At 48.6% G+C, this 25,950-nt stretch overlaps 8 protein-coding genes across 8 annotated transcripts; 4 read left to right on the top strand and 4 right to left on the bottom strand.

Moving 5' to 3' along the window:
• Positions 1-1,933: 1,933 nt before the first annotated feature.
• BROUX77_003228 (uncharacterized protein) lies at positions 1,934-6,763 on the bottom strand (the record flags this gene model as incomplete). Its single annotated transcript, XM_073747857.1, has 1 exon — positions 1,934-6,763. One exon carries the CDS (start codon positions 6,761-6,763, stop codon positions 1,934-1,936), a length of 4,830 nt encoding a protein of 1,609 aa, XP_073605653.1.
• Positions 6,764-8,376: 1,613 nt separating this feature from the next.
• Positions 8,377-8,979, top strand: BROUX77_003227 (uncharacterized protein; the record flags this gene model as incomplete). Its single annotated transcript, XM_073747855.1, has 1 exon — positions 8,377-8,979. One exon carries the CDS (start codon positions 8,377-8,379, stop codon positions 8,977-8,979), a length of 603 nt encoding a protein of 200 aa, XP_073605652.1.
• Positions 8,980-10,418: 1,439 nt separating this feature from the next.
• On the bottom strand, positions 10,419-11,021 carry BROUX77_003226 (uncharacterized protein; the record flags this gene model as incomplete). Its single annotated transcript, XM_073747854.1, has 1 exon — positions 10,419-11,021. The coding sequence occupies one exon, from the start codon at positions 11,019-11,021 to the stop codon at positions 10,419-10,421; it is 603 nt and encodes a 200-aa protein (XP_073605651.1).
• A 2,781-nt stretch (positions 11,022-13,802) lies between these two features.
• Positions 13,803-15,167, bottom strand: BROUX77_003225 (uncharacterized protein; the record flags this gene model as incomplete). Its single annotated transcript, XM_073747853.1, has 1 exon — positions 13,803-15,167. One exon carries the CDS (start codon positions 15,165-15,167, stop codon positions 13,803-13,805), a length of 1,365 nt encoding a protein of 454 aa, XP_073605650.1.
• Positions 15,168-15,425: 258 nt separating this feature from the next.
• On the bottom strand, positions 15,426-16,785 carry BROUX77_003224 (uncharacterized protein; the record flags this gene model as incomplete). Its single annotated transcript, XM_073747852.1, has 2 exons — positions 15,426-16,134; positions 16,727-16,785. 2 exons carry the CDS (start codon positions 16,783-16,785, stop codon positions 15,426-15,428), a joined length of 768 nt encoding a protein of 255 aa, XP_073605649.1.
• A 398-nt stretch (positions 16,786-17,183) lies between these two features.
• Positions 17,184-18,464, top strand: BROUX77_003223 (uncharacterized protein; the record flags this gene model as incomplete). Its single annotated transcript, XM_073747851.1, has 1 exon — positions 17,184-18,464. The coding sequence occupies one exon, from the start codon at positions 17,184-17,186 to the stop codon at positions 18,462-18,464; it is 1,281 nt and encodes a 426-aa protein (XP_073605648.1).
• Positions 18,465-20,016: 1,552 nt separating this feature from the next.
• BROUX77_003222 (uncharacterized protein) lies at positions 20,017-21,303 on the top strand (the record flags this gene model as incomplete). The annotated part of the gene is made up of 1 exon (XM_073747850.1): positions 20,017-21,303. One exon carries the CDS (start codon positions 20,017-20,019, stop codon positions 21,301-21,303), a length of 1,287 nt encoding a protein of 428 aa, XP_073605647.1.
• Positions 21,304-22,870: 1,567 nt separating this feature from the next.
• BROUX77_003221 (uncharacterized protein) lies at positions 22,871-24,133 on the top strand (the record flags this gene model as incomplete). The annotated part of the gene is made up of 1 exon (XM_073747849.1): positions 22,871-24,133. The coding sequence occupies one exon, from the start codon at positions 22,871-22,873 to the stop codon at positions 24,131-24,133; it is 1,263 nt and encodes a 420-aa protein (XP_073605646.1).
• Positions 24,134-25,950: the final 1,817 nt, after the last annotated feature.

The raw sequence follows: 25,950 nt of genomic DNA, 5'->3' as shown, positions 1-25,950 counted from the left end.
GGACAGTTAGGATTATTTGAATACTGACTAGAGACTATGGCTTTATAAGACTTGTTAGATACGTACTCGAGTTTGAAGCTTCAATGAAGAACAACTACGTCCATAGATGCACATTCAGCCCGTGAAGACCGGAGACAAATTCGACAAATATTAACCGCATTCTCTCTCCCACATGAAGAAGTGTGAAGGTTAGTAGGGCAAACCAGTCCCGGCTCTTAACTCTTGGAATTTCACCGCAAACCCCCCAAGCTACAGCTCTGCGAGTTTGTATGCAAACAACGGGTTTATTTTTGTCGTAGACATATGGCGCACCTAAGCCATTCGAAGCTTTCAACTGTGAATCCCCTGTGATAATAATGCAGCGTTGATAGCTCCCCCGAACGGGCTTTAGTCCGGCTTACTATTGTACATTCATGTGTGTCCCGGATCCTGCGCCGCAATTCCGCCCTTCCGCCGTGGCAGCGCTTAGATTCTTTCTGGTCTATCGTAGTCAGTACAAGTAGACGCAGGAAGATACACAACATTAGAATTGCACGTGAAAGTGATTTTTTTTCGTGGCACAAGACTTGTATACAGGGCCAAATACAAGTCTGGTTCCCTGCTATTCACTGATGAAAAGCCTGTATCTGAGGCAGTCAAAAGCCATACCAAATACAGCAGTGCCCTTGGTTGAAACAGATAAAGCAGACATCTGAATGGATGTTCGAACATATACAGCTTGGGCTTTAGTTATTATGTATAGCTGAAGTCCGAGTGCTTGTCTGCATAATTTTGCTCAGACTTTTCGCTTCTTTCTACATTCTAGCGGCGGTTAACTCCTGTCCATATCTCTGTATTAACGCCTTGAACGTTGGCGGTTCTTTGAGCACAATATGTGCCTGCCACTAAAGCCAACCTTGTTTTAGAAGCCCGGTTTGTCGTTCCTCGACCCTAGCTTAGAGCAGGTTTCCCTCCGCTTTTTGAAGCAGGCTTCTAACTCCCGGGTGTTTAAATCGATGATATTTTAAATCACTTTGTTCTAGGCTCTGGCCGTCCTTCTGGCGTCCCTTATATACTCGTTGTATGTCCAGTTGTGTGCGCACTCATTTATGTGAGGGGGCACTCTTTTTCTGACACCGGGCCATGAGCGTGGATAGAGGGTCTATGGAATATGTTCTTTAAAAATGGGTTCCCGCTTCCCTGTTTGCTCGAAACGTCACCGCCAGAGACGGACTACTGCGGGCTCGTATTGGTATTCACAAATAATCAAGCCTCGTATGAACTCTATCTTAACAGAATAGTGAGGGAAATAACGACTCATGCTTGTGGGTATAAATCTCAGATCACTCACCTAAAATCATTACTCTAGCATCTTTCTACTGAAAGTTATGGTTTTGCTTAATCGAAAAAGGATGAGACTTGTAAAAGAAAAGAGCCCACTGGAAGGATAGCCAAGTACTAGGATGTACCCTAGAGGGGGGTTCAGCGAGAGCTGGCGGTGTAGGGCTATTATCAGTGTTTAATAGGAGGACTCACTGTTGTCCTGTACGGAGAAGTATCCGGAACGTCACAAGTTCAAAGAGTTCAATGAAAGAGAATGTATTCAATGAAGGGGAAGAAAGGCGAACGATGATCGATGCCTTCTATTCTAGATACTATGGAAGAGAGGGAGAGAGCAGCCCTTTTATGCCCAGCAGTCCATTGATGTCTTGTGCTAGAAGCAGAGTCTAGTCCGAGCAAGAAAAGGAGAAGTACGGCCTTTTGTCGTTCAGCTTCCACTAGGTTGGGAACTTTTACAATAGCGTTCCTCTTGTGGCGATTTGTGATGTTAGAACGTGAACGAGTTGAAGGCAATTCCGATGTAGTCAGAGGAGCACAACCCTAAGATGCTTCTATTTGTAGGGTTGGCATGCTGACAATATCAACACGCCCTCTTGACTTCTGCGTAGTGAGCTTAATCCATCAGACCGAGTAGTCGCACGAAGATCACATACTTCTGATTATCCAGGGCCTTGGTCAGACCGTCGGCCGCCATGTTTTCGGTGGAGACATGGGTCGGCTTAATCCAGCCTGATTGTACCGCTTCATGAATGAAGTGGTAGGCGCTGTCCAAGTGTAGAGTCCGTTTGTTTATGGACGGGCGACTCATGTTGGCGATTGCGTTGGTGCTGTCGCAGAACAGAGTAAGTGGACGCTGGAGATCAGATTCATTGCGTGACTGTGGGAGATCGGCGAGCAATCGGCGTATGTAGCGTGCTTCCTTGGCCGCAATGGTGGCCGCGAGATACTCCGCATCCGCGGTAGAGCCTGCTTGGATACTCTGTTTGACCGCACGCCAGGAAATAGGGGAACCCGCTAGTTTGAAGAGGTACCCTGAGGTACTTTTGCGATCCAAGTGGTCTCCAAAAGCGGCGTCGGTGTAGGCTTCTAGTCCTTGGTTGGCAGAAGCAGAGTAACAAATCCCTCTGGTCGGTGTAGACCGAAGATACCGCAAAACACCCTTCGCAGCTTCTAGGTGAGCCGTTGTGGCCCTGTGGCTGTATCTAGCTAAATAGCTAGTGGCGAAGGTGATGTCTGGTCGGGTCATGCAGGAGAGCCATTGCAGAGAGCCGACCATTTGCAGGTATAGGGCAGTGTCCTCAGAGTTGAGGGCAGGACTGTTCAGAGCGGGAGAGGAGATATTTCGGAAGGTGGTACCAGTCATGGGGACAGCACGGGCTTTGGCCGGCAGATGAGACATCTGAAAACGATCCATCAGGTCTGCGATATACTGGGTCTGGACAAGATTGATCTGTCCAGGTTCAACAGAGAAGTGAATACCCAGGTAATTCGAGACGGGATCCAAACCCTTCATCGGGTACACGGCATGAATTTGCTCATAGAGGTGCCGTAGTCGTACCGGGTCGGGTCCGATGACTAGCATGTCATCGACGTGGATCATGATGATACACCCTGCTGTTAGGAAGATGCAGGGGTCAGCGTCTAAAGAGTGGAAGCCCAGAGAGAATAATAGTTTTTCCAGGGCTTCAAACCAGCGGCGTGGAGCGTGTCGAAGTCCATACAGGGCGCGGCAAAGTTTGCCGACTAGTTCATGACCAGAACTGTCATTGCTCCTGTAGCCGTCAGGCATGCGGATGAAGATGTGTTCCTCCGGCAGAAGCTGGCCATGGAGGAAAGCCGTGTTGACGTCGGCCTGGAAGACACACCAGTGGTTGATTGCTGCTAACGCGAGCACGCTTCGCAGGGAAGTAGCGCTGGCGACGGCGGAGAACGTTTCGTACTCCGTTGGATCTTGGAAGTTACCGCAGGCGACCCATCGTGCCTTGTATCGTATGACCTTGCCGTCCACAGATTTCGTCTTGAATACCCATCTAGACGGTAGGATGGGTACCCCCTTGGGCTTAGGTACAAGGGAGAACGTGGGAATGGAATGGTGGACGTTCATCTCCTCATCACAAGCCTGTTGCCATTGGAAAGCATGAGAAGTTCTCATGGCTTGGCGAAAGGTGGAGGGATCCGCGGCCATAGTGTGGAGAGCGTAATAGTAGGGGTCGTCTTCGTTCATTTCTACGTCCCCTTCTGCACTTTGATTGTGCAGAACAAGCTCTTGAGGAGGGTGCGAGACGAGAGCACGGGACAGATCTTCTGGTTCGTATTCGATCTGTCGCAATCTGGGATCAATAACTTCTGACGCTATTGACTCCACTTCGTCTTCGACCAGGTGGTATAAGGGTGGAGGACGGTTGGCGGCAGAAATGGCGGCGACCACGGCTTCGTTGGCAGATTGGCTGGCAGCGTTGGCGGAGTGGCTAGCAGCGTTCGCCAGATGGTTTGCTGCGTCCGCTGAGGTGTTGGCCTCGTTGGCCAAGTCGTGAGCCCTACGGTGGGCCTCTATAGCTGCCTGAGCCGCTTGGGTGGCGCCCTCGTTGGCCCCAAGTGCCATGCGAGCCGCATTGGTAGTGATATCCAGTAGCTCTTTTGCTGTGAAGACCAGACGTTCAGCATTCTGAGAGGCGTTTGTGAATTGCTGTACAGCTTGTACAGCTCTGGTGACAGCCTTTTGAGTGTTCCTCGTGTTTCTTGTTAACCTGTTACGTCTTGCTTCTTCGCGGGACAGGCCCAGCTCGAGTTCTTCCTTCGTTCTTCTGAAGCGGGTAGCACGACGCTCGGGGTGTGTCGGCTGGGATTCGTGGATGGAATCCAGGACTTCGTTGTCCATCATCGCAGAGTCAGTTGTTGGTTGAGGAAGAGTAGTGACTGTCGCAACAGGTGCATCAGTAGGAGCAGAAACGGTAGAAGCGGGCACGTGAGTTGATGCCGGAGCAGCAGGCGGAAACGGGGCCGGCGCATGCGAGGTGGTGTGCATGTTGTTGGACGTAACTAGCGGCAGTAGGTGTAGTCCAATGGCCGGAGTGGTAGCTCTGGAGGCAAGCTCTTGTAAGGGTGGCGTTGAAGGAAAAGCTTGGAGGGAAGCGGCACCTGGAAGTGTACCCCCTTGACTCTGTGAGGTGGAAGGCGGAAATTCGTCTTCAGAGTCATTTGCAGCTTCGTATGGGGCATCGGGCAGCGTTGGACGAATGTTTTCGTCAAAACGGACGGAACGTGAGGAGACAATGCGCTTTTTGTCTGTAAGGTAAACCCGATAGATCGTCTCGCCCTGGTATCCTATAAAGATACCTTCATCAATCCGAGCAGCAATTTTGTGAGATTTGACTCGCGTAGGCTCAGGTGTGAGGACGTATGCGGCAGAGCCAAAAGCAACAAAGTGAGCGACAGAAGGACGAGAACCGTATATGGCCTCGTATGGGGTCATGTTTCCTGGGTTTGAAGAGCAAGCCAGACGGTTGGAAACATGGACAGCAGAGCGGAAAGCATGGGGCCAGAAGTAGTGTGGCAGACCCGAGTCGTGCATCATAGCCCTTGCTCTACCCGTGATGATACCATTCCACCTCTCAGCGAGGCCGTTCGAGCTAGGTGAGTATGGAGGCGTAACCCGCACCTCAGTGCCTTGATCCTCAAGAAGACGCAGAACCGAAGTGAACTCAGTACCCCCATCGACATGGAAAGCACGAATTTTGGCGTCAAAGCGAGTTCTCAGGATGTTGAGCATCTTTTGGAGAACTTCATCGGCTTGCTTGGATTTGAGGAATTCCACCCACTTGTATCGAGTGGCATCATCTACCACCATGAGAACGTATTTGTACCCTTCTGGAGATTCGGGGTACACCGGGCCGATGAGATCAGCATGTACGCGGTCGCCGAGACGTTTAGTCCTAGTCTCAGGACGCTCATGGTGGGAGTGGTGAGATGGATTGGCGGTCCAGCATGGTACACATTTATCCCCGGACGACATGTCTAGATTTGCCAGCTCTAGACCTAGAACGTGGGCTGCCGTCTTTTTGACGTTGGCAGGGTTAATGTGGCCTAGGCGGCGATGCCAGAGGCTTAAATCAGCTGGAGTAGAGGTGGGTTTCGGTTGAGGCCGGTTGCGAGCAACGGTAGCCAGAGCAAGCGGGGAGATCTGGTCAGTAGGTACGGGTTCTGCAAAGCCCAGTAGGTGGTAGACACCGTGTAAAGGTCTGACGATGGCCAATTCTTCATCGGAGTTGGGGCCGATCAGAGCAGGGACGCGTTGGTCGAAGTGGACACCGTGCTGCCAGAGCTGAGACGTAGAGAGCAGGTTTCTTGGAAGGTTCAGCACATGGCGCACGTCAGGCAAGACGAGAGTGACCTTGTTTCCGTCAGGGGATCGAGTGTTGATCCTAATAGTCCCCTTTCCCACACATCGGAGGATGGCTCCGGAGCCTTGGATAGGCGAAGACTCAATGCGTTTGTAGTCAAAGAGTAGGGACCTATCAGCTGTCATATGGAAAGAAGCGCCAGAATCCACGATCCACAAATCGGGATGGGCGGGGTCTCCTTCTTCGATGTTGTTCATCGCAACTGTGCAGTTGGCGGCAGCAAAGTTCACCACCCTAGGACCAGAGGAAGAGTTCTTGTTTCCATTAGTAGTGTTGTGGTCCTTGTTCTTTGGGTTCGCGCGACATTCGTCGTCTGTGTGCTTTGCCCAAGGGTGACGTTTGCACTTGTCCTTCTTTGCTTTCTTCTTAGACTTGGATTGAGTCTTGGTGACAGTGGCCAGGGCGACGGGCTCCGAGTGAGGTTTGGGTTGGTTGACCTCCGTGTCGATGGAGCTGAGGATCTTATCCACAGTAGGCCATTGCTCTTTGGGGACGTCGTCAGTGAGATGTCGGATCCGAGTGAACCAGGATTCGCTGTGGAATTGCCCGGCACTAGCCATGAAGCCCGAGAGAAGAATGGGCGGCATTTCGCAACCATGAATTTTGAGTTTATCGTTAAGGTTGCGGAGCCTGGTGGCGTATTCCAGAGGAGGAATGGACCTGACTTTTCCGATGAGGATCTCAATGTCGCGGACGGCGTTGACTAGGGGCAGAATGCCTCGAGTGCCGAAATACCCATCAAGAGCATGTAGAATTTCACGGCCATTCAGACTGTCGTATTGCTGGATCCAGTTGGATTTCATGTCATCATGAAGATAGAAATTGAAGAGCCGTTTGGCTTTGTAAGCTTTCGCTTCACCATGTTCAAGAGCCAGAGCTTCGGTTTCGGGTTTTTCCATAGAAAAGACCAGGTAGTCACGGAAACCATACTCCTGGGCAGCGTCTACGGCCATAGCTCGCCACTTGAGGTAAGTGGTTTGATCCCATTTAGTGAGGATGGGAAGAAGCCCAGTGAGAGGCAGCGGGAGGAAAGTAGAGCCCATGATTGTAGATGACAGGTGAAGAAATGACAGAATAGAATCGTAGAAAGAAGAATAGAGAGGACAGGAAACGAAGGGATGAAATGTTGCTTAGAAGGAGGTGTACTTTTTGCAGAGGGCGGAAAGTAGCAGCTTGACAAGTTGAAGAGGCAGGAGGCCTTAGTGTACTTTGAAGATGGCAGAGTAGGGACTTTGATAGAGAGGCGAGATGCCTTAGTGTACTCTGGAAGATGGCAGAGTAGGGACTTTGGATGGTTTCTCAAAGATGTTGTGATCTAACAGTCTATGTTAGACTTGAGAAACAAGAGTAGGTGCTGAAGAACGAGGCAAGTGTTCGTGGGAAGCACTCCCGGGCTCATAACCTATCAGTGTTTAATAGGAGGACTCACTGTTGTCCTGTACGGAGAAGTATCCGGAACGTCACAAGTTCAAAGAGTTCAATGAAAGAGAATGTATTCAATGAAGGGGAAGAAAGGCGAACGATGATCGATGCCTTCTATTCTAGATACTATGGAAGAGAGGGAGAGAGCAGCCCTTTTATGCCCAGCAGTCCATTGATGTCTTGTGCTAGAAGCAGAGTCTAGTCCGAGCAAGAAAAGGAGAAGTACGGCCTTTTGTCGTTCAGCTTCCACTAGGTTGGGAACTTTTACAATAGCGTTCCTCTTGTGGCGATTTGTGATGTTAGAACGTGAACGAGTTGAAGGCAATTCCGATGTAGTCAGAGGAGCACAACCCTAAGATGCTTCTATTTGTAGGGTTGGCATGCTGACAATATCAACAGCTATTAGTCACAGTGTGGCTCTAACAAAATGTATAAATGGGGGAGGCTTCTCCCTCTAAGATATACATGAGGGTACGTAGGAGTACATACATAGTTAGTTCAGTTTAATAAGACTCTTAATTGTGTGAATCGTATATGTATTGCAAGGATGTACAGATCTAAGATTTACACCGTCTTCCGCTCTTACCCCTCTCTTGTATGGGTTATTAGGTGGAAGGGTTTTTCCTGTAGTGCTTAGTTGGGATATTATGCCCCTGATTATAACAGAGATGGTAATGTTTAAGTCCGGCACCCTTCTACATCTGTGCTTAGATAGCTCAAGATAGACCATGTCCAAAAAAGAAATACTTGCACACACATATTCAGGGACTGTTAACCGCCGGACTTAGGGAATAGCATCATCACCCCGAGCTTATACCAGCCAAACTGCAAAGGGAAGAGATGTTGATGGCGAGATATACCAGAGCTCCTATTCATTTGCTTACGATCGGTTGTGACTTCTGTCTATGTTGTAATGCCGTTTGCCATGATACGCGACCAAGCTCGTTAGGTAAACTGGGATGGAAGAAGGTGCTGGGCTTGGAAGCTCTGCATATAGACAGACGGTCTGGGTGACATGCGCGAAGCTTGAAAGCACACCCGCGATCCATAGCCAGCTGGAATTTGTATATATAACATGAGCTCTGCACTTCGATAATGCCATTCAAAGTGTCATCTCTCACTCATCTGCTCATCTGAACAGTCCTTCACTACTACCTACACAACTATTCTTTCTACCATCTTCATTCTGTTTTATCACAATCCTACATCGTTTTCTACTTTTCTTTCCACCAACATGGTTTCCCTGAACATCCTAGCGACTGCTCTTCTCTGCTCTACGGCATTCGCCGCCTATGCCCGCACTGTAGCTGATTTAGACTTGAAGGTCAATCACGAATTTGCCGGTTGGGTGAATGTGAGGGACAAGGATAAGAGTAGCTTCAATGCAGAAATCCATTGTGAGGTGGCTTCAGGCACTCTCGAAGTCGGGTACCTGATAAACTCTGAGAGCAAATTCAAGAACCCCGAGGCCCTCTTGGCTATCTGGAAAGAAGTTACCGGCACCGATGCTAGCAACATGAGATACATTGAGTACGATTCTGTTGACCACAAAACGACAAATAATGTTCTTGAAACGATTTGGAAGAACAATGGCATCAACCCGAAGGACAAATATATTCCTTCACGCAAAGTATACCGTCCGTCCAGTGGTGAGACAAGCTGGGAATGGAGCAGTCTTCGCAGCACGCGACATGGTACCGATGTCATCGACTTCTGCACTGATTATGAGGATACCGACAAGCTTCGGATCGAATCGTTCGAGTTCGGCAAGAGCACCATATTAGGCCGTTGGTTGCGTATCAGCGTCTCGCCCTGGACGCCGTCGTTGGACGACTAAACAGTCAGCCCCACGAAGTTCCGATAGTGTCCAGAACGGGAAGAATCCTCTCCATTTACCTGGAGTGTTTACATCAGGTCCAGGAAAAATATGGCTTTTTTGGTTGCTTTCAAGACTCACGTCTTGTTTTCAGCACCATCTGTGTCGGATTTGAGCTACTGATGGGAATTTTCATACAAAAATGGCTTACAATATTTATCATCTACATCTATAACTTCCTAACACACTTAATTTCACTCATTATCAATCTTTTCTCCCTTTGATGTATGCAACTCAATTTGCTTGGAATATACAAGCAGTCTGCTTGTAGACTCACGACTATTGATCTTGATTTCTGCACTACAGAAAAAGTCGATTTGCAGATACTTTCTATAATATCAAGAGACCCGTCATGATAAGAATACCGACATATATTCTAATGGTTATGTAGAAATAAAGTCTGACTAAAAAGGTTCAGTAATTGAGAGTCTGCTCATCATTCTCTCAAGTTTCTAGCTAGGTGCCATATAGTCTTTTCTTGAGACTTTCGTTCCTGTGCTTGAGTAGAATGTGAGTATTGGCTGCCTTTTCACTTGATGACTAGCTAGAATATCAGTGGCCTGGCTATTAGATCTTGTTAGAACAACGAGCAGCTTGAATCATCTATCAATCTTGGTTCGTGAACCGACAAGAGACTAAGTTCTTTTTTAATCCTCTCAGAATCTTCCTTCTTTTCCCCTAACTAATCATACATACATATGTACATAGTTACTTGTGTTCTCCTTCATGGCATAATGCCACCGTAAGCTACAGCTCCAGAAATATAACTTGGCAGGACAAGTATTAGGAGCTCAACTAATACAAGCCCGTCGTAGGTTTCCTTTTACGCCAGGAAACAAATTCTGGCCGAGGAGGTGTAACTATTACAAGGGGTTCGATGCAGAATGAAAAGGACACAAGCACTGAATTATTCACCACATAAAAAAAGCGCAAACTCTCTAGATAGTTAACTAACTAACTAGTTACTGCATCATCCAATCAACGTCAAACTTGGAATGTCACGGTTAGCACAACCCTAACCCACAGATCAAGTCCCACAGCACTCGTTTTCGGGGCACTGGGAGGTGGCCCAAGCGCCCGGTACTTCATGTTACAAGCGGACTAACTAGCGCGCTTTTGTGTAGCTTGGATGTGACAGCGGCAACAAGACAGTAACTAATACGCCAAGAGTTTGGCCCACTAAACATCCCTGGGTTCATGCGCCAAATTGGCTATTCTTAATTGTTAAAGTGCATTCTGCCCGAAAGGATGACTACCCCATTATGTGGGCGCCGCCGGTTATAGCTTGTCGTCACGTGGCGGCTGACCAGAGCAGCTTGGGTTCGAATTAGAGTTCGGATAGATTAGTTGACCGTATTACACCTCACTTTGGAAAAGTGGGGTATAATACGGTTAACTGTTTAGTTGTCCAACGACGGCGTCCAGGGCGAGACGTTGACGCTCAACCAACGGCCTGCTCTGATGGTCCTGCCGAACTGGAACCAGTTCATCCGAAGCTTGTCGGTATTTTCATAATCAGTGCAAAATTCCATGACATCGGAACCACGTGGCGTGCTGCCAAGGCTGCTCCAGTCCAAGCTCATCTCACCATCAGCTGGAGGGTATACTATGTCTGTATCAATAAATCTGTCCTCCGGGTTGATTCCAGCGTTATTCCAAATCGTTTCCAGAACCTTTACCGTCGTTCTGTCAGCAATATGCTCGTAGATAATGTATCTCACGTTGATAGCATCGGTGCCGGTAACGTCTTCCCAGATAGCCAAGAGGGCCTCGGAGTTCTTGAATTTGCTCCCAGAGTTAAACAGGTAATTGACTTCGAGGATGCCTGTAGACACCTCACAAAGGATTTTTGCATTGAAGCTACTCTTATCCTTGTCCCTCACATTCACCCAACCGGCACTTTCGCGATTGACCTTCAAGTCTAAATCAGCTGCAGTGCGGGCATAGGCGGCGAATGCCGTAGAGCAGAGAAGAGCAGTCGCTAGGATGTTCAGGGAAACCATGTTGGTGGAAAGAAAAGTAGAAAATGATGTAGGATTGTGATAAAACAGAATGAAGATGGTAGAAAGAATAGTTGTGTAGGTAGTAGTGAAGGACTGTTCAGATGAGCAGATGAGTGAGAGATGACACTTTGAATGGCATTATCGAAGTGCAGAGCTCATGTTATATATACAAATTCCAGCTGGCTATGGATCGCGGGTGTGCTTTCAAGCTTCGCGCATGTCACCCAGACCGTCTGTCTATATGCAGAGCTTCCAAGCCCAGCACCTTCTTCCATCCCAGTTTACCTAACGAGCTTGGTCGCGTATCATGGCAAACGGCATTACAACATAGACAGAAGTCACAACCGATCGTAAGCAAATGAATAGGAGCTCTGGTATATCTCGCCATCAACATCTCTTCCCTTTGCAGTTTGGCTGGTATAAGCTCGGGGTGATGATGCTATTCCCTAAGTCCGGCGGTTAACAGTCCCTGAATATGTGTGTGCAAGTATTTCTTTTTTGGACATGGTCTATCTTGAGCTATCTAAGCACAGATGTAGAAGGGTGCCGGACTTAAACATTACCATCTCTGTTATAATCAGGGGCATAATATCCCAACTAAGCACTACAGGAAAAACCCTTCCACCTAATAACCCATACAAGAGAGGGGTAAGAGCGGAAGACGGTGTAAATCTTAGATCTGTACATCCTTGCAATACATATACGATTCACACATATTCTCTCTCAAAAGGTGTAGCTTTGTACGATGAAATATGTTACACTCGAACAAAACCCGGGTAAATTTGGCTATAGAAACTCCTAATTCTCACTAACAATGAAACACGCATGCCTATCAACAATTATGAAAAGAGTTCCGACATTTACAGCTATCAACACAGCTCAAAGTTGTTTCGTTGGCGGAAGAAACAATCATGGATGGCATGTACTAATAGCTTTGCATCATCTATACGCCCCCGTAAAAAGCAAGGTGGTGTTTAGCGAGCTGGAAAACGAACAGAACGATTGCCAACCGTGCCAAAACACTCGTTCATATCAAGCAGTTCAAGGGCATGACGAATTAAAGCACACTTGGTAACGAAGAACGCGACAAGAATATTTTAGGGTCACGAGTACTGGGTAAGCTCTAGGGGGTTTTTGGCTGATAACCCACGGAATTAACAGGGCGGTTTGTCTTCCGAAGCTGCGCAAATGAGAACGTAAGAGAGCGACCGCTGTCAAACTATCACTGTTGGGATCACTACAAAGAGGCCAAGTTACCCAGCTAGCGCATAGCACAGTGGCATGACTTGACTTGACTTTATTTAACGTCTACCAAAATCACTAAGATCAAACGATGCCGGATTGGTTACCGGACGGAAATTTAAAGTCCTCCGCTCGACACGCCGCATAGTTTCTGTGTGTTCAGGATGGCGCACCATCCCCAAGCCCCGAAGAACCAATGGTCCACACTCCGCCATGAGCAGCAAGAAACACAAGTACAAAAGAAAAAAAAAAGAAAGAAAAACAAAGAAAGAAAACATTTTCCCCAGATAAGCCCTAACCCCCACAAAGAGTTAACCATCCCCACCAACATTCGTTCAACCGAGAGACGTGGCCTGACACAAAGTCGACCATCACGACCAGCGTGGCATGGGAAAACCCGAGTCGTTGAGCGGGTGAAAAACCATACCAGATGAGCCTCCGGAGGCTAGGAGTGTATCCTTCCGCTTTTCGAAGTGGCCGCCGCACCGAACCATGGCTGAAGCCCGATACAGTCCCCGAGTGCCACAGCAGGACAAAGGAAAGACAAAGGAAAAGGAAAAGACGAAGGTGGACTGTCTGAACCTTCAAAGAGACAGTCCCGAGTTGCGAAGATGGATGCACGAGTCGTTGGGTGTGGCGGCGATGAAGGGCCGTCGATCGCGAGGAGGGTGTCGTGAAAAGGGGGCGAGTCGACGGCGAGGAAATCCCTCAAAGTTGGGAGAAAGCGGACTCGGGCTTCGCAGCTCGTTGTCGTGTTGAAGAGACGAGAATGTCAGCAGCATTGGGATCGTGTTGCTGTCCTCATGAGACCCTCAGCATAGGCTCGAGGGGGGGGAGGCCGACCCCAAAGGTACCCCCCCAAGGGTTGTAGGAGGGAAGGTTGCACAGCACAGTGACCATGAGAGCCCAGCGTACATAATGGAAGATAGAAGCCGTACTAAGTAAGCAAATTCAAGTAAACGTTCGTCTTTTTGGCGCAGTGGTAGTTTACACGCTTTGGCAACCGCAGAAATCTCGTTGGATTATTATTATTATTGTTGAATAAAAAGATATGTTAGGAGGAAGTTATGTATCGAACAAGTCCCTCTAAGTGCCCTTCTCATGGGAGATCTCAGCCCCATTTATACTTAGACCACAGGTGGGGTCTGCCTAGTCCTGGCCCCACCTGACGCCACAGTCTCTACTCCCTGGTACTTACTGAACCTTCCAGTACTTCCTGGTGAGCTCTACTTTCAACAATTATTTCGTTTAACGTCGTAGTGGGCACGTGAGTGCCCTATCCCTAGTGGATTGTTGGACGTCGAGGCGCTCAGAGCCCTCGAATATACGCCTTAGTAGCGCTCCGTGTAAACAGGTACAAAAAACAAAAAAAAAAAAGAAGAAAAACAAAAGGACAGAAGAAAATACAGAGGGAAAATCAAACAAGAAAGGCAACTAGAAGCCAAGCAGAAACAAAAAACAGTCTTTTACGTCAGGTGGGGGAGGAGAGCTCCAGAGCAGCGTTACCATAGCTTACTCGACATGCATCTCTTCCCCGGATCATGGGCAGATGTCGGTGTAGAAGTTAGAGTCCCTCAAGAACTTAGCGGAGTTCTCGGAGCCCTTTCTGGTTGTCAGAGTCTCCTCTATCGTTTTAGCTATGGGGGCTTGGCTCAGGGCTTTCGACCTGCGCCTGCCCTTCCAGCAAAAGAAGAGGTGAATGGGGTCCTTGGGCCTGCCGCAAGAGCAGTGGAGTGTGGCGTCCAGGTGTCTGTACTTTTCATGGTACAGCTTGAAGTCTCCGTGTCCTGGGGGGGCCGCCAACAGCCGCGCAAGCGTTCGGCGGGGGAGCTCTAGCTCATAGGGTGTTTTTAAGGATGCATCAAGTCCTAGGTCCCTGTATGAGTTGGGGGCGCTCACGGCCCACCAGTCGGAGAAGGCTGTCTTCAGCCAGGCCTTTGCGGTGCGCTTGGTGTAGGCCACAGACGGCGGGAGGTCGGGGGGTGGGGTCATAAGTGCCTCGGCTTTGACTAGTCTATCGTCTTTCTCAGTGCCCTCGATCCCAACGTGTCCGGGGACCCAGATCGGTGCGGCGCATCCCTCGATGATGCGCGGCCAGTAGTTTCGGTAGGGCCATGTGCTCACGAGGCGCTGGAACTCCAAAACATGTGCTTGGCTGGAGTCCGAGGGGTCTGAGCCTGGTAGGAGGCATTCGTAGGCCGCCTGGTTATCGAGAATGCAGTATAAATTGTCTGCGAGGTGGGGGGCCGCACAGCGGAAAGCAGCCTTCAGCCCCTCTAGGGCGCCTATAACCTCCGCGTCGTAGACCTCGTGGTTGGAGCTAAGGGAGCCTGAGCCTTCCGCAACGTATAGGCCGCCCTGCGTGATGACGAAGCCCCAGCCCACGGACCCGTCCTCGGAAATCGAACCGTCGGAGTATACCAGGATGTTGTGCCCGGCGCATTTCCGCTCGAAAGCTGCTCTGTCGAAAGACTCCTTCGTCTGAGGCACTGGCCTTTCAGCCCTGGCTGGGGGCTGCAGCAGTGGCCTATTGGGGCGTGTCGGGATAGTCGTCAGTAGACGACCCAGTCTTGTTTCGGAGTTGGCGCTCAGTCTCGCCACTATGGGGTGTCGGGGGTCCAGCGTCATGGCTCTGGCGGCGAACTTGCGCTTTGTGTCTCCGAGAATTAGGAGGGCGGGCGGGATAGCCGCTTCTCGGTGAAGTGCCGCGGTCGGGGAAGTCTTCCAAACCGGCATGATGGACCTCATGGCGACCCGGAGTGCCTTGTCTAGCGTTTCAACGTGCTTTTTGGAACGGGTAGAGACCAGTCGGCCCCCCTTCGCGAAGTTGTTCCCAGGCCAGTAGGCGCCGCAACCATAGAAGATCAGGGGTATGACGCACCCTTTGACTGCCAGTCTGGCCATTTCGGCTGGTAGGCCTTGTGCGGTGTTGGAGAGAGAGCGTAGGAAATGAGCGGCCTTGCGCCCCTTGGCGGCCCATGTCTCCACGTGGGTGTTGGAGCTTAGGCGGGGGTCAGGCTAAAAGCCGAGCCGCCTTACCGGTTCCTTGGGGTTGATGATTGTCCCGCCCATTTGTACTGGGGGGTGAGAGTGCCTGGGTGAACGTGTGAAGTGAATAACCTCGGTATTGTTGGGCGCAAAGCGCAGGCCCTTATCGGAAGTCTAGTCTGCCATCTTCCTGAGATCCATCTCGACTGCTTTCGTGGCCTCCTCTGGAGTCTTGGCTCTTGCGATAATCGCGACGTCGTCAGCGTACCCAAACTTCCTTCTCGAGTCGAACAGCGGTTGTAGAAACAACATGAAGAGAATGGGGGAGACGGGCGAGCCTTGGGGGACGCCACAGCTGAGGTGTCTGTCTGGCGTGCGGTGAGACGCGAGCCAGATGTGTCCTTTCCGGCCGTTCATGAAGGAGTTAACCCATTTCATCAACGCGGCGGACCATCCTTGTTTGCGCAGGTGGCATTGGAGTTGGCCGGGGAGCACGGCGTCAAAGGCGCCCTGGATGTCTAGGGTGACCATTGTTGTCGTGAGGCCTTTGGCCCAATTCCTCTCAATGTCGTGAATGAGGCAGGCAGCTAGGTCGGTAGTGCAGCGCTTCGGAAGGGCACCAAATTGTTGGGGGTGTATCACGTTCTCATTCGGCGCAGTGAAGCTCATTCTCCGGGCTATAAGACGCTCCAGGCCTTTGCCCAGGCAGGGCAAGAGGGAGATAGGGCGCCAGTTGGTAGGAACGGACGGGTCCTTGTCGGGTTTTGGGACAGCTACTATCGCAGCCCTTTTGGAAGGTTCCGGGTGGTGTCCCCAGCGGAGGCTCAGTCTAAAGAGGTCTGTCACATACGCTGATAGGGCATCCCAGAAATCTAGTTGGAAGCTTGGGGCTTGGGCTAAAAGTATTGAAGTCGGTCATGTGCGTTTATTGCTAAGCGAAGTATCAGCCAACCTTCTGCCATTTTCCCCCTTCGCATAAACTCTAATCGCGTCGCTAAAATCAAGAACACCTAATTAGCCAGACGTTTTCTTTTTACGCTGCAAATGTATGAATCGATAATCTATTAACTCCCTCTGTTCTAGGTTTTAAGCGTTCTCCTGGCGTCCCTTATATACTCCTTGTATGTCCAGTCTTGTACGCACTCATCTATATGAGGGGCACTCATATATGCGAGGCCCTCGTCTATCTGAGACCCTCGTCCATGTAAGGAGGCATTCTTTTTCTGACAGCACATACAATCATATGGAGGCTTATGGCAGACGGGATGAAAAGTCAATACCGCCCCAACTCCGTGAAGGAATCAAGACTCCTGGGACTGGGAATGTAGCTCCTGCGACTAGCTAGAACTATGTGTAGCTAGTTACATATGTACATATGTAACTATGTATATATGTACAACATACATGCATAGTCACTTCAATCATGGTCCTAGTATCTAAACTTGTTGATACCCCAAGCCGACGCTTGCGCGTACATTTTAGCATAGAGATGGTGTGTATTACCGACCATCCAGCTTGACTGAGTTACTGACATTGTGATGGTATTTATAGAGCTGACAGCCCTTACCCCAAGTCAAACCAGGGTCACCCCTGCCAATCAGGCCTTTCTCACTTGAATTAGTAGGTTTTTCAAGCCTCAAGAGGCGGAGTTTGACATCACGGATCACTTACAGCACTGCTCGCCAAAGAGCATGAATACCGAGAAAGACAAGTATGCTCATGCATTTCTAGAGCCTAGTGTCTTCGCGTCTTCTCGGGCTGCCTTTGACCACTCAGTTGCCAATTACTAGAAGAAGCACATGGATTATGGTAAGCGCCATGCATGGGCTTGTCCTGGCTCAAGTGATAAATAGGACTGAGTCTCCTTTGTCATCTTGGTCATTACTCCTTCAACATCAGACTTCTTTCACTACATCTCATCTCTAGTTCAAAATGCCTGTTTCAATTTCCTCGCTTGCCGCTGCAACCTTTGTCGCTTCCCAGGTTGCTTTGGCCCTACCGCCTACGAGTCCTTCCAGACTTCCTCATACCTCCCGTACTACGGATCCTTTACCCGATTCTATGCCGGAATCTAGTCTTTCCTGGCCCGTCAAGCAAAGCGACAGTACTGACCCCATCACTGATGGCCCAGCAATCCTCGCTGAGATCTACCAGAAATATGATATCGCCATGCCTCGGGACCTTGAAGCCACCCTGAGCCAGCTTCAGAAGCGCAAAGCATTTTATTCAGACGTGATATACACGTCTAGAAAATACACGATCCCTGTTGAGATTGGTAGCGAAAAGACTTCGTATAATCTCGTTTTAGATACGACCTCTTCCGGAATCGTGGTGCTTTCCGACAAAGCAGCAAATCCTGATGTGCAAGGGTCTTACAACCCTGGAACATCTACCACATCTCAAAAGATGGACGGCTACACTTGGGCAATCAAAAATACATTTGGTGATGTTTATCAAGACCGTGTGTACGTTGGTACATCAGAAGATGGTATGAGTTACGACGCTCAGGCTATCCAAGTAGCAGCCCATTCCCCTGAGTTCGAAAACGTGCAAGGCATCTCTGGAGTCATGGGTATGGCCCTCACCCCCCGCAACGTCATTAAGCCTCACCGTCAGCCTTCTTTCTTTGACAACATCGAGGACAATCTCGATCAGTCGATTTTTACAGTTGACCTCAAAGATTGTGGAGACGGAGATGTTGACTTTGGCTTTATTGATGACGCCGCCTACATTGGGCAAATCGGCTACAGTGATGTGACCACTGACCGGGGCTTATGGAACTTTACAGTCGAAGGCCTCGTCACCGATGCTGTTACACTTGCCCCTGAAGGTTCCGAATATGCGATTGTGGACCTAGCCACCACCATCATCACACTCCCTTGGAAATACGTCGTAGCATACTACAATCGTGTTCCTTACGTTCGGTGGAGCACTTCAAACAATGGCTTTATAGTACTTTGTAACCAGGAAATGCCTGATTTCACCTTTCGGGTTGGTGGCATCGACCTTGCCGTCTCGGGAGAGCACATGAAGATCTACCCGAATCATGGACAGCAAGAATCTTGCTTTGGTGGGCTTCAAGCCTCAGACCGTATTGGATTTAACTTGATTGGAAATATTGCGTTCAAGTCTACATTTGTGGTCTTTGATCCGGTTAATGCCGAGATCGGTTGGGCCATGAAAGGCAACAGCGAAGAGCCTCCCCAGGCTTAGATAAATTGATAATGTTGCTTAGTTACTTTGACAATTCCTTTTGTTGCTCAACTTGGTTATGTAACTAACACATGAACTTGTGCTATACATTGAGCTTTGAACCTTTAGTTGGCCAAATCGTAGATTGAAATACCAGACCAAGACGATTGAATCTCTGGATTTGAGCCCCCAGACCTGTACACTTGGGGTCACGTTTATTTGAAGCTAGGATACAACTCTCAAATACTTCAAGCTGTGGCCTTAAGTGAAGTCAAACTCTGACTCGTTGCATTGGGATTGTATTGTCTCGATATGCCATTAGCTGCTTCTATATTGCAATTCTATGCACAGGGGTACTGTCACTGTTTTCGGTACTAGAAGATCAATAAACGCCAAAGATCAAGCAAGCAACGCAGCTTGACAAACGTCAAACAAAGTTCCCATTTTCTTCATTTGATTTCAGCTAATTGGACTTGTATGCTCAGCTCCAATACTACACAGTTACATTATTAAATGCGCAAGTATGTCTGTCTACACAAAGCGCCCGGTGTTCTCCGTGATTCCCTACGACCATGTCAATAAGAATAACCATGTACCCTGACAACTTTGAAAGTACCGTGCACTGCTAATACTAACTGCTTAGGGCTTGCCTACATCAGGTGTCTGAGCTCGAGCCTACGCTAAGCCTCTATTCCATGCTCAATGTGGAGGATAAGAGACGTGTACTGTAATGTATGCCCCGATGTGGAAGAAAAAGACGCTAAAGATAACTACTACGACTGTAATGTATGCTAGTTAACATGAACAGAACAACCCCCAGAAATCCACGAGGCACGCCGTCAATACATGTGTAATATACATAACTAGTTAGTTATTGACAAATACAAAAGTGGCGGCGAAAGATGTCCAAGAAGACACACTTTCGTCGCAACTTGCACAGCCCCCTTGAATAAATCATCATCAGTTTCCGTGTCTGTGTTTATTAGCCGCGTTGAATACCAGTTTTATGGCGCTTAGCAAGCGCTGCGAGATACGATAAGTTCCTAAGAGACTGATAGTTAACTACCGGAGATTCTCTTTTTTCCGACTCAAACATGATGCAAGACTCTGACGAGACGAGAATTCGAAGATGGGAGTAAAACGTTATTCCTGGAACTGCAACTATTTACATGCGTGCTGCATTGTAAAGGCATACAATTACATGTACTTTTAAACGTGGAGCTGAATCCAAGAGCAATGTCTACCTGTGTCCCTGGTTCGGACGGTATTTTCTTTGAAGGCCTGAGAAGCTAGTACCCTGTCACAGATCACATACAGAACCGCTCGTCACAAGGCATAAATCAATGGAAGGAAATGTTTACTAGTGAAAACTTTTTGCGCGTCCACGTCTCCGTCTGGCTGAAAAGTTGCGGGTGGTAGTCTGAAATGTATTGACGAGCCGTGGGCTGAATATTAATGCTCTTGGCCCGCCACGACTTTTTGATCATATCTTGTGACATTCCAATCTTAACTTTCCTTTGCCAAAACCGCCATTCTGCTTCTTTTCTGTGAACCAAAACACATTCAGCCCATCATGCCTCTTTCGATTTCCTCTTTAGTCGCTGCAACCTTCGCTGCCTCCCATGCTGCCCTGGCCCTGCCTCCTGGTAGTCCCTCTTCAAACTTTCCTCATAGCTCCCATGCAGACTCATTGGTGAACACAAAGGTCGCATCTGACTCTTCGTGGCCTATCAAGCAAGCCCGCAGTACTGGAATCGTTCCCGATGGTACGGCTGCCGTTGCAGAAATATATCAGAAATATAAAGCTGCCCTACCAGAAGATGTTGAAGGTGCCTTGTCTCGGCGCCAGAACCGTGCCCCATTCTTTGGATATTCGGTAAACCCGTCCACCAAGTATCTAGTTCCAGTCCAAGTTGGAAGTGATCAGAGCGAGCTCAACCTAATGCTTGATGTCACTTCGGCCGGTATCTTTGTGTTTCCTCAAGAGGCCGAAGATACTGATCTAGAAGATCCCTATACCCCCTACGAATCCTCTAGTGCTGTCCTGATGAAGGGCTATTCGTGGGAAATCAAAAACCCTGTTGGCAAGACAGCCTCTGGCGAGGTTTACCAAGAAGTGGTATCCATTGAATCTTCACAGGGTCTTTTGACAAGCGAAAAACAGGCTATTCAAGTCATAAACTCTGCTCTGGGCTTTGGGGATATAGAAGACTTTAATGGAATCCTCGGCATGGCATTTAGCTCTCGCAATGCCATCAACCCCAAACCTCAGCCCTCTTTCTTCGACAATATTGTGGACAAGCTTACTAAAAAGATTTTCACGGTTGACATCAAGCATTTCGGGGCCGGGGAACTTGACTTTAGCTACATCAATGAGAAAGGATACACTGGAAAGATTGGATATGCTGACGTGTTGAAGGATGAGGGCTACTGGAACTTTACAATTGGGGGCCTTGTCAGCGACCCTGCTACACCAGCTGCCACTGGCACAGAATATGTTGTCGCCGATACCGCCATGTCCATTCTGATGCTCCCGGCGCAATACAACACGGCATACTACAACCAGATCCCCAATGCTCAGTATAGCGAGGAAGATGGCGGCTATATCTTCCCTTGTGACAACACACCGCCCAACTTTTCCTTCCGGGTTGGAGATGTTGACCTGGATATTCCTGGCGAGTACATGAAGTTTGCCCCCCTTCATGATGACTCTAGCCTTTGCTTTGGTGGCTTGCAGTCTTCAGAACAACTCGGGTTCAACCTGATTGGCAACATTGCTTTCAAGTCTGCCTTTGTCGTGTTTGACCCCATCAATGCCAAGATTGGCTGGGCAAGAAAGACAATCGAACATGACGAATAAGAAGTATCAGAGGGATCTTGCATCATCAGATCGTTCGGAACCCGGTACTGAGTTGTTCTAGTGTATAGATAGTTAGTCCCGAGGTCAAAATAAGTCGCCAGAACTTGGCACATGGGATTTTATAAGTTCATCAAGTGTACGCGGAGCATGAATCAGCTATTGGTATAACTAAAACTATATGTATGCACCTGTTATTTTCTTTCTTTCTGTTTGAACTGCAAACATGCCCTTCTTTCTAAGACTTAGTGATAGAAGTCTTGGTCCCCTCCAAGCAAAAGCTGCTGCCGAATCTGGCTTAATCTAATAAAGTCCATATTATTAAATGAAACAAACAAAACTTGCCCACGGAGTACACAGCTGAACGAAATGCTTTGTTTGCATGAAGCAGTGGTCGTGGCCATATAGACTTCATATAAGTGCGCCAGCAGAGACGACCGTAGCCTGGCCTCCAATAGTGATGAGGCTCTACACGAGCATCAGACACTGAGGTCAAGCTAGCATCGAATACCAAGGCCTCGTAATTTTCTAGGTTCACTGGAGTACTCATGAAAAAGTTCGACGGTATCGGAAAAAGTAGAAGGGTCATTCTCCGAAATTGCACAGCGGAAACGGAAAGACTACTCGGCAATGACGTCCGGCTTAGGTCGAGAAGAGACCTCTCGGCTACAGGTTTTGAAGACATCCCTTGGAAGTTTCCTCCTCAATAACTCGCTACTTGGCTGAAATGCATTTGTTTTTCTGCTTCGACTGTCATAATTGGTTGATCAACCAACTATCTCATTTCGAGAAAACTCGGCGCTAAGTCCATCGCACGTCTGTGCGCCCATGTCACCTGAAAGGCACGAGGGCGGCTGATCCAATTCTCGCATGTTGTTAAAGCTTTACCGGGCCTGACCCTTGTTGATAGTTTCTGCATGCTCAGGATGGCCCACTATCCCCAAGCTCTAAAGAGCCAGTAAACCACACTCTGAATACTACAAGCACCCGTTCAAGTGTGAGCATATATGTATGTATGTATGTATATACATACATACATTCAAGAAGTCGGTAGACCAGCAAGAATTCAAATTCATTGTCAAATCATGGCTCTAGGCACATCCCCTTGAACCCTATCATGAGACTACTTGCCCCTGAAAGCCCGAATCAACACAAATGAAATAACTGACCACCATGCTTGCGTGACAAGATTTTGCTGTTTAGGAGTCGCTTTCTGTTCTATAAAAATAACTAGCTGACATGTCACGGATCGCAAAGCTAACCGGTAAAAAAAACGCCATCCAAGTCCTGATGAAGGGATTCAACTTCTATACATCTCAACTAAGAGACAATCCTTGTTCGTGGTCACGATGCATGTGATGGGCTATAGTCCATGAAATAGTTGAATTAACCAACGCTTGAAAGATGACCGCGACTCCTGCTGATAAGGCTTAACTTGAAAAAAAGCGCTAAATCTCGTCTCTTGATTATTTATTCTGCAGTTTCTACCCTATTCCCCCCTCACTCATTTTCCTTTCAACATTGAACATTCCCTGTTTTTGTGTTTAACCAAAAGGCTGCTCCATCCAAAATGCCCCTTTCCCTTTCTTCCATAGTGGCCACTACTCTTACCGCATCCAATATCGTTTCGGGACTGCCCCCGTTGAAAGGAAGATTTCCGGGCCTTGATTCTACTTCCTCTATCGACTCGCCGGGTCTCAAGAATTTCCACAGTATAAAAGAGATCCGCGCTACGCACGCCAACCAAGACGGCCAAGCTGCTCTTGCTAAAATCTACGAGAAATATCGTGTTCGTGTTCCGCAAGATCTAGACTCTGCTTTGGCTAGACGTCGGAAGCGTGATACCTTTTCTACACCTCTACAGTACACAACCCAAGATGTAGCCCAAATTAGTGCCAAAGTTGGTGTATCTCAAGAAAAGGTCAATCTCATTTTGGATACATCTTCATCTGGCGTATGGCTACTTTCTGAAGAGGCCGTGAACAGCGAGTTTCAAAAGCCCTATGTCCCCGAAAAGTCATTTTCCGCCGAAAGAATGGAAGGATACACTTGGGAGATGGAGCATTTAAACGGCAGGACGGCATTTGGAGATGTTTACCAGGACATGGTGTCTATTGATACTGTAGGCTATAGCCTGACGTCCTATAACCAGGCCGTTCAGCTGGCAATCGCTGCATCTCGGTTTTGGAACTTGAAGGATGTATCTGGGGTCATGGGCATGGCATTCAGCTCCCGCAACGCAATCACCCCTGAACCCCAGCCCAATTTCTTCGACAACGTGGTTGAAAAACTCGATGAAAAGGTTTTCACGGTCGACATGAAGCATCTCGCTACCGGGGCTGTTGAATTCGGTCATGTCGACAGCAACAAATATGCCGGCAACATTGGATATACAGAAGTGTTTAACCAAGACGGCTACTGGAACTTCACACTAGGCGGTCTCATCAATGATGCTACATCGCCTTTCAGTGGAGTTGAGTATGCGATTGCTGATACATCCAGCTCTCTGATGTTGCTACCTATGCAATACAACATGGCATACTACAAGCAGATCTCTGACTCCGAGTACAGTAGCAAACATGGCGGCTTTATCTTTCCCTGCGACACCACCATGCCCGACTTCGCCTTTGTTGTTGGCGACGTTGAGCTTGTCATACCCGGTTCCTATATCGAGTTCTCAGTACTCGACGACGACTCAGATCTTTGCTTTGGTGGACTGCAGCCTTCGGACAATCTTGGCCTGAACATAGTTGGCAGCATTGCTTTTAACTCGGCCTTTGTTGTGTTCAGGCCGATTGATGCCAAAATTGGCTGGGCAACTAAGTCACTGTAGCTCTGGGTCTTCCATTTACAGCTTCCCATAAAACACTATTATTATTCTCACTAGTTCCTATCAGTGTTTAATAGGAGGACTCACTGTTGTCCTGTACGGAGAAGTATCCGGAACGTCACAAGTTCAGAGAGTTCAATGAAAGAGAATGTATTCAATGAAGGGGAAGAAAGGCGAACGATGATCGATCCCTTCTATTCTAGATACTATGGAAGAGAGAGAGAGAGCAGCCCTTTTATGCCCAGAAGTCCATCGATGTCTTGTGCTAGAGTCAAGTAGTAGTCGGAGGGGAATGCCTAGTGAAGCTTAGAAGCAAAGTCTAGTCCGAGCAAGAAAAGGAGAAGTGAGGCCTTTTGTCGTTCAGCTTTCACTAGGTTGGGAACTTTTACAATAGCGTTCCTCTTGTGGCGAGTTGTGATGTTAGAACGTGAACAAGCTGAAGGCAATTCCGATGTAGTCAGAGGAGCACAACCCTAAGATGCTTCTATTTGTAGGGTTGGCATGCTGACAATATCAACACCATTTCATGGACTCTTTGTGTAACTGCCCCAACTCCTGCTTGGAAGCACTAACCAACTTTAGGCTTGATAATTCGAAGTTGCATTCTAGGCTACCGCATCTGTAATTTTTCTCTTAAACTTGAACTTTGCCCCACTCCACTGGTTATGAGCAGCAAAAAGGTGCCTTTTGGTGGATCGATTTTTCTAACATCTACCTCGTGTTATCGAAGCAATACGACGGAAAAATTGAAGGCATGAAAACTCGAAAAAAAAAAGGTTTCAAATCAAAGAATTGCCAATTTTGATTTTATTCTTTTATGTCTACCTACTGTTATTTCGCAGCAATACGACGGCATATTCCGGACGGAAGCAGTCGGATGATGCCATCTTTCGAGCAACTCCCGGGCGGTCAGCGATTGCAGGTGCGCATAGACTTCAAGCATCTCCTGTGACTTTTTAGGGTCCGGCATTGAAGCCAGGAGGACTCTCTGTCCAGCGCAGCCCGAGGGCACACCTACCTTTCCAGGGTTGGTTACCTGGTGTTTTTGGTTTGCAACAAACCGCGTGTAGTCTAGTCTAAAAGGCCACCGGCTCTCGGCACGGGGGGTTGTCCCCGGCGGATTACGCGTGGTTTTGTCCTCTTGCGGGCATGGCCGTTGCTGCATTTTTTTTGAGAGTTTTCCCTCCTCTGTAGTTGGTGGACGGGAAAAGGACCCCCCAAAACCTCCTCATGGAATCCTCCTCGACATCTCCTTCCGATCCTACTACCTCGTCTCCTCCCAATCTAACCTTCCTCTCCCATCTCTCTTCCACTCTCATCTCTCCTCCAAAATCCCACCTTCATGTCTCGGTGCTGGCAGTGGGCGGTGGCTGGGTAGCCTCGGGGCGCTCGGGCTGTTGTCTTTCTTCAAGGAACTTGAGATTGCGGCGTGAAACGCTGGCAACGTGACTTGTTGCTTTTATTGTTTTCAGAAGCTTGTCAGCAAATCTCTGGCTCCACGGCCTCGGCAGTGCCCTGCACGTCCACCAGTGTCCTCGTTCCTTTGGCTGGTTGCAAGCTCGGCACCCGCGTGGACAGTTGTGTTCCCATCGGTCATGGTACTCGTCAAAGTCACCATCTCCGGTTCTGGCCGCCAGGATGTGGCCTAGCTCAATCCTGGTGAGGCCGTCGTAGCGGGAGACACGGAAGTGGGGTTCGGCGGGGACGCCAGTTCCCAGTGGGCGGTATCCTTTTTGCTTCTGCCACCATTCCTTGTATTCGAGACTTAGACGGTCTCGCCTCCATCTCCGTGCTCCGGCCAGGCTGACGCGGGGTTCTGT

Source organism: Berkeleyomyces rouxiae, assembly GCF_048999995.1.
Source record: "Berkeleyomyces rouxiae strain 22BRR77 chromosome Unknown BrBRR77_ptg000003l, whole genome shotgun sequence".
NCBI classification, from domain to species: domain Eukaryota; kingdom Fungi; phylum Ascomycota; class Sordariomycetes; order Microascales; family Ceratocystidaceae; genus Berkeleyomyces; species Berkeleyomyces rouxiae.
The sequence above is the reverse complement of the archived record's forward strand: the minus strand, read 5'-3'. Positions and strand labels throughout refer to the sequence as shown.